The sequence below is a fragment of the Aethalodelphis obliquidens genome, unplaced genomic scaffold (assembly GCF_003676395.1).
Source record: "Aethalodelphis obliquidens isolate GAN/ISIS:26980383/991018 unplaced genomic scaffold, ASM367639v1 scaffold3, whole genome shotgun sequence".
NCBI classification, from domain to species: domain Eukaryota; kingdom Metazoa; phylum Chordata; class Mammalia; order Artiodactyla; family Delphinidae; genus Aethalodelphis; species Aethalodelphis obliquidens.
The window spans coordinates 13476434-13484408 of NW_020837947.1; the positions used below are offsets into that span (position 1 = coordinate 13476434).

A 7975-nucleotide genomic window follows, 5' to 3' on the forward strand; every position below is an offset into this window, starting at 1 on the left:
TCTTCACCATCATTATTCTGAATTCTATTTCTGGAAGGTTGCCGATCTCCACTTCATTTAGTTGTTTTTCTGAAGTTTTATCTTGTTGCTTCATCTGGTACATAGCCCTCTGCCTCTTCATCTTGTCTATCTTTCTGTGAATGTGGTTTTAGTTCCACAGGCTGCAGGACTGTAGTTCTTCTTGCTTCTGCTGTGTGCCCTCTGGTGGGTGAGGCTATCTAAGAAACCTGTGCAAGTTTCCTGATGGGAGGGACTGGTGGTGGGTAGAGCTGGCTATTGCTCTGGTGGGCAGAGCTCAGTAAAACTTTAATCCGCTTGTCTGATGATGGGTGAGGCTGGGTTTCCTCCCTGTTGGTTGTTTGACCTGAGGCAACCCAACACTGGAGTCTCCCTGGGCTCTTTGGTGGGGCTAATGGTGGACTCTGGGAGGGATCAAGCCAAGGAGTACTTCCCAGAATTTCTGCTGCCAGTGTCCTTGTCTTCACAGTGAGATAGAGCCACCCCCAACCTCTGCAGGAGACCCTGCAACACTAGCAGGTAGGTCTGGTTTAGTCTCCTATGGTGTCACTGCTCCTTCCCCCAGGGTGCTGATATGCACACTACTTTGTGTGTGCCCTCCAAGAGTGGAGTCTCTGTTTCCCGTAGTCTTGTAGAGGTCCTGCAGTGAAATCCCGCTAGCCTTCAAAGTCTGATTCTCTAGGAATTCCTCCTCCCATTGCAGGACCCCCAGCTTGGGAAGCCTGACGTGGGGCTCAGAACCTTCACTCCAGTGGTGGACTTCTGTGGTATAAGTGTTCTCCAGTTTGTGAGTCACCCACCCAGCAGTTATGGGATTTGATTTTATTGTGATTGTGCCCCTCCTACCGTCTCATTGTGACTTCTCCTTTGTCTTTGGATGTGGGGTATCTTTTTTGGTGAGTTCCAGTGTCTTCCTGTCAATGATTGTTCAGCAGTTAGTTGTGATTCCGGTGTTCTCGCAAGAGGGAGTGAGAGCACGTCCTTCTACTCCGCCATCTTGAACCAGAACTCAATTTGTTAAAATGTAATTTGATATAAATACACTAATATGTATAAAATAGATAACTAATAAGAACCTGCTGTATAAAAAAAATAAAAAATTCAAAAAAATAAAAGTAAAAAAATGTAAAATAAAATTAAAAAAATAATGTGAGGTGGCATAAAGAGACTGTGCATACAAAAACGTTTTGAAATGGGGGACTGTTGGCAAATGGAAAATATAGGAAGAAAAATAAGATGAAGCCAGCGGCAAATGTACAAATGAATAGATAATAAGAACATACTGTTTAACCTGGCTGGACATTTGCCAGTGTGTCAGGCATTGTCTGAAAAAATTAAATCTCTACCACCAGAGACAGAAACTCTAAAAGAACTAAGAGATGTTGCTGCAATCTTACAAAATTGTTTTTAAAATATTTATTTAAGAAGCCAGTGATTAGGTCCAAGGATGTTATTTTTAGCACAATATATTTTATGGAAACTCAGTATACATTGGTAGAACATGATTTAAAGTGAAGCTTAAAGTTTGCAGAGAGAAAATGTAAGGACATTTACCAACTTTTTATATTAATCACGTTATCAGTAACATATATTGTCTCTTACAGTTTGTGGAAATTTTGAGAATATAGTAGAAAAGAAGAATTCAGTGATATTATTTCTGCTTTATTTAGAAACAACTGTAATGAGACTAAATTTCTAAAAAGAAACTACCAGAATATTTATCTACTGAATGTTACCTAATTTATTGATCACTTTTAAAGGCTCTAGACTTAAGCAAAAAATGTTGCTCAAAGACATCTTTGCAACTCTTTTTGAAACTGTCTTTATGGTTGATAAGTTACATGTAGAGAAAAATTATTCATCGTGAGCTTGCCTCGCTTGTTTTTTCAACACCAAAATATTGCTACAAACTTGCATCACTTCTTAGTGATCATATCTGGCTTTGAAGTAAATCCACGAAAGAGCAAAGATTTGCCACCAGCACATTGCCCTCAAGGCAATTCTATAAAAAGAGTTTAAAAAACAATTTGCTCAAACAGTTTGATGGTAGGGTAAATTAATCTTGTCTGTACTTATGTGGAGTATAGGGTTTTTTGTGACTAGTTTAGAGACATCATCACAACCATTTGCATTTTGTTCATTCTACAGCATTTGATATAATTCAGCCACATTATATCTATCTGTTATCATCTGTGCATGTACAACACAGGCTGCTTGTCATTCTCATTAGAAATGTGTTAGAGACTTCTTCAAAAAAATACACAATGGTGAATTGTTACCAGTTTCGGTGTTTTTAAAATGTTCCCTTTTTTTATTTTGTCAGGTGTTTTTTCTCTCTATTGGTTTCCTTTAAAAATGTGCTTTCCATTGAGTCTTTCAATTACTGAAAACTCTAATATAGAAAACTCTTTAAGTATGGAACCAGAATTTCTACACCTTATCTTGGTACCCATTAAAAATTTTGCTTTGCTTATTTTTTCTCAAAACCAGTATACCGGTATAGCTAACTGCCCATCGTCCACTGCCGAGGAGGATTGGATTGAGTCTTTGAGGAAGTGTGCATTACCTGCTTAGAAAGTGACATTATCATTATTTTCTTTAAAGGCAGAGCGGAATAGAAGTAAAAGACTTCGGGCGGAGTTGGAGAAGTGGAGTGGCCTTTCATTCAGTCATCCATGCTATTCAACCGGAACTAGTGGACTTGGAGAAGGTGAAAGGAAGATCTAACCGGGAAAACCTGGAGGAGGCTTTCACTATTGCTGAAACGGAGCTGGGAATCCCGAGACTCCTAGATCCCGAAGGCACGTTGAGCGACTGCTGGCTCTTGTATCCCTCAACTCAGTAGGGTTGTATGTCTTAAACCCAGATATTACAGATGCCTTCCGAGAGGTCAGAAAACTTTGAAAAGTGGGAAGGAATAGTATCTTCCTGCACCAGTTTTCTTTTGGAAAAATATTTGCCACTATACACGGGAGCAAAATACAGCTGTGTTGCTCCTAACAGCCCTTGACATGGGTGGTACCAGCCAGGGGAACTGTACTTACTCAGTGTACCTCAGGATGGAATGAAAGTTTTACAAGTGAGTGTACTGCGAGGAGGAGAATCCGGAAGAGTAAAAAATTGTTAGTAATCTCAGAGCGTATCTTTAAAATGTTAGTCATTAGAAACTTAGAAATGTTGATAACTACCCAGTATTTAGGTGTCAGTCAGGAAAACTACCCAAGTGATTGACCTAATATCTTTCACTAGAATTTCTTGGCAACTTCTTGGTGAGGCTGTGAATTTTAAGACTTTCTGGAAATGGAGTTAACTCTGTCAAGCCTTCAAAAGGCAATTTTGATGCCTTTAATAAACTTCTAGTTGTTTGTTAAATTGAAATAAAAGGGTCAAAGTGAATTTTCCAAAAGTCCCAGATAATGCCTTATTTGGCTTGGTAATTATGGAAATTTCCATTAATGAATGCAAAAATGTAAATACAGCGAAAGCAAGTTTTTTTAAAATATTTTATTTTATTTATTTTATCTGTTTTTTTTGGCTGCATCGGGTCTTCACTGTGGCACGTGGGCTTCTCTCTAGTTGTGGCGCGAGGGCTTCAGAGCGTGCGAGCTCAGTAGCTGCGGCGCAGGCTTAGTTGCCCTGCAGCATGTGGGATCTTAGTTCCCCGACCGGGGATCAAACCTGCGTCCCCTTCATTGGAAGGTGGATTCTTTACCACTGGACCACCAGGGAAGTCCCGCAAGTTATTTTTAAAGATGAGATTTCAGAATGAACATTTCTAGCTCTAAAACAGTGTCTACCTGCTTGGCTTCCTCTGAGATGACGGCCAGCATGGAGATCCCTTGACATTTTAGGGACCTGTGGTGCCCGCCCCCCCTCCAGTCTCACTAGGGGAGCCAAGGACTTTCCACCTTGTGTCTTCACACACACACAAAGCCAGTAGTATCCAGGACACTACTCAGCTCAAGGGGAAAGACACACAAATATCACAGCCCTCACTTCAGAGAATGCATCAGAGCTGAAATTTCTTCCTAGAGTAGGATAGGAGGAGGATATGAATGGTTCTTTCATATCCACCAGACCAGAGGATCTTAATATTTTCTTTGATCATCAGAAATTGAGTTTGCCCACATGCAAGGCTATCCCACATATAAAGTGATTATTTTCCTAATGAGAACTTCCACTTCAAAAAAGTTTTTAGCCAACTTGAACATATAAACTCTTAGGAATACAGATTAAATAGACCAGTATCTATTATAACAATTGTTTTATGATTTAGTCGCATGTGTATTTAAAAACATATACTATATTAAGTCATGTATTAAATGTTTCCACTTTCACTCTTCATGAAAGTTTTATTCTTCACATGCATTCTCCACATCAGTGATCTTATCATTTCTAAAATCACCTCTGAGTCATCTCGTGAATTCCAGAATACATTATCTTTAAGTCTTTTAAGAGTTGTACCACTTCTTAAATCCTACATTGATGGTCGCTAGAAATTATATTTCAAATCGCAAGAAACAATACAAAATATTAGGGCAGTTTTATATTTTGATTTTCATGGTTTTTGTTTGTTCTGGTTTTTTTTCTCTATTGGTGCAGATATTGTATTTCTAATCTCCAAATGTAACCCCTTATTCCATTGCCTTTAAAAGGGATATTTAAGACTTGTTGAAAACATTCAACACTTTTTATGTATCCAGTCTTACCCAGATTCTATAATTACTAAATTCATATAAATATCTTTGCTTGATTTTTACTGATTTAATTAGGTAAACATCTATATACTTTAAAATGACAGTGATTGAGATCTTTTCAGGCTCTTTTTCACTCAAAGAGTACTTGATTGTTCAAAGTACAGTGACTTAGACGGAAGGCTCCACAATGGAGAAGCTGCATAAGGACTTGGACATAAGGCATCTCTCTCTTTTCTAAAATAAATTGATATTTGGCCATATGTAGTATGTAGACTACGTAGTCACTTGTCATTCAGTGCCACATCTGTTAGTATGTTTTACTACTCATCTACCCCAACTCTGAAATGTACATATCATTTGTATTTTAGTAACTAGACAGAATGTAGGAACAACTATATATATCTCATATTTCTGATGAGTGTAGAGATTATTTAAATGAAACATGTACTACTTTCCTAAAAGCTCTTGGTTAAAATATGTCATCTTTCTGAGTCGTAAAATTTCCCCCATGGATTATGCAGACTAAACTGGTTTTTCCTGTCACCATCTCTAAATAGTACTCTATTTTTCTTTTGCATTTAGGACAGTGTCTTTTGGTATATTCTCTAGATTTCAAAGTTTGTATTATTAAAATCTTTTTAATGCTATTTAATTTATTCACATTTGGGTTTGGTTTTTCCAGATGTTGATGTGGATAAACCAGATGAGAAGTCTATTATGACCTACGTAGCCCAGTTTCTGAAACATTATCCCGACGTTCACAGTACAGGCACTGATGGGCAAGAGAATGATGTAAGTGTTTGTTTTTGTTTGAGTGCTGATAATACACTCGATGGTAGTGACTTGGATTTTTAATATGCTGTTTTCAAAAAATTAAACTGGAATGCATTTTAATATGAGAGCAACTGAGTAAAGACTGATATCACCAACTGGGGAGGAGATTAGAGGGAAAGATTTCTCTGATTTGTATGTTGGATATAGCAGAGAAAGAATTATTAATAATAAATACTGAACATATAATAGTGAGGGATTAAAATCTAGGAAAGATAGGGAATTCCCTGGTGGTGCAGTGGTTAGGACTCCACACTTTCATTGCCGAGGGCACAGGTTCAATCTCTGGTCGGGGGACCAAGATATCCCAAACAGCACGGCATGGCAAATAAAATGAAATGAAATAAAATAGTGGAGTAGAATAAAGTAAAGATAGCAGTGTCGGGAAACTTGATTGTAGCAATTTGACGATTGAATTAATTTTATATCCATCATATTATTTATGCATTTAGATCCTGAGTTCCCTTCTTCTGTTCAGTCTGATAAAATCTAATTTTGACTTTTAGATTTATAAGTTGCTACTCATTGCAAACATATGTAAGTAAGGCAAACTTATGAAAGTTCTAATTATTCACTGTGTTTAGATTCTCAGCCTCTCAGTAGTTTAAATAACATTTACATTTTTCATATTGCTCAAATGATATATGTTTGTTGTCATAAATAGACAAAAACAAAAGTTGGGAAAAAAAGAAAAAGAAAATTACCTGTACTTGACCTTCTGCAGAGAATCTATTCTAAAAAAAGTAACACTTTGGTGTGAGTTCCATATGTGTAGACACATAAAATATTTTAACAAAAATATTGATAGAATTGCAGTATACATACAATTTTATAATTTTCTGTTTTCTGTTAACATCATACAAAAAACCCTTCTCATGCCATTCTTTCTAGAACATCATATAGACGTACAGTAATTTATTTACCCAATATTAATTGTTGAAAATTTCTGATTTTTTGCTATTATAAAAAAATACTTCTATGAACAATTTTGTAATAAGCATTGTTTTACAGTTCTTTCTTAGAAGAGAAATTCCTAGACTAAAGGGCATACAGATATTTACTGCTTCTGAAATGATTTTTTTAAATCCTCCTGTAGAAAGATCTCCCATTTTACAGTCCAGCCAGCAGAATGCCTACCTTCTGTTTTGAACAACAATGGATATTCTTCTCCTATTTTTTAAAAGTACTGTAGTATTGTTTAGTTTTGATTTTGTTTTGTTGTTTTGGTTTTGGGTTTTTGTGGGTTGTTTTTTTTTTAGAGGGACGAGGATTCACTACTGAATTTAAAATTAATTATTAGGCAGAATGACATTAGGGAAGAATTATAAATGGAATTTTCAAGACATGTTAAAAACAATCTCTCTGTCTTTACTGTTGAGGTCTCTACTAGAGTTTTCAGAGAGGTTTGAGATTATAATGAAGAGAAACAAGAAAAACAAAAAACAAAGTGTACTGTGTGTCTTAGAAATGGATCTAAGGAAGGAAAAGGTCAGGGGAACATACACCAAAGTTTTCAAGTAGGAAAAGGTTTTGCACTAATAGAAATCTTCGTAAAAGAATTAAGCAAAACAGCGGTAACTGGTGTTTCCTAGGTCGCTTAGATGAAGTTAAGGTGGCATTTGATAGAACTATGTTAGTTATTTTAAAAACTATGGTTTCAAAAAAACAAAACAAAACTATGGTTTCAAGAAACCTTTTGTTGTTGTTCTTCTTTGCCAGGCTTCAGGCACAAATGTTGATCACCAGAGTGACTTATTCTATAGTTAGAAAAATAGTGTTCCTAAGGAGCACCACTGAAAGCAGAAGACTGTGCAAATTCTAGTGTGGACTGAGTTGTGTGCTTGGGATTCATTTGGGGTTTTCTGGGTTTTGAGAATATAATTGGGCATGGACAGTGCTCTATGAATAAGAAACTCTGTAAGGAGGTGTATTAGACTTACCTCATACGGCACAGAGAATATCAGCTTTCCACCTGATTGTCATATCTCAAGTTCTTATGTTACCCAGTTGCATTTACTTCTGAGCTGATTTCTAAACTTGTACTCTTAATTTCTCTGACATTAATCATCTCTCCAGATGAGTAAACACGGTGGCTGGTAATGTCTGAGAAATAAAATGAGATACTTACGTTAATGCTCATGAGCAAGGATTTAATGCAAAAATCCTCAGAGATTTGAAGCACACTCCTGCTTTAAACTTGTTAATATACTGTACTAAAGAACTTTATTATTAAGAAACTAATCTCATTCTCGAGAAGATAAATTCTGATTTTCCTTTTAAAAAATAAGCTTTACCCTTTTTTTAATGAGGCATTTGTAAAGTAGGGTATGAGCATCTAAAAATGAATATTTTGAGCACAATAAAAAGGATTTAAAAAAATTTTTATGATATAGGGCTTATGTTTGTTTAATGCAGCTAAATGGCCATCT

At 36.3% G+C, this 7975-nt stretch overlaps 1 protein-coding gene across 1 annotated transcript in view; it reads left to right on the forward strand.

Annotated features, from left to right (window-relative positions):
* Positions 1-7975, forward strand: part of SYNE1 (spectrin repeat containing nuclear envelope protein 1) — a 462280-nt gene that overhangs the window by 126196 nt on the left and 328109 nt on the right. The window contains exons 8-9 of the mRNA XM_027083161.1: positions 2623-2819; positions 5398-5507. Coding sequence (XP_026938962.1) covers positions 2623-2819; positions 5398-5507 — 307 coding nt within the window. The remainder of the gene's footprint in view (positions 1-2622; positions 2820-5397; positions 5508-7975) is intronic.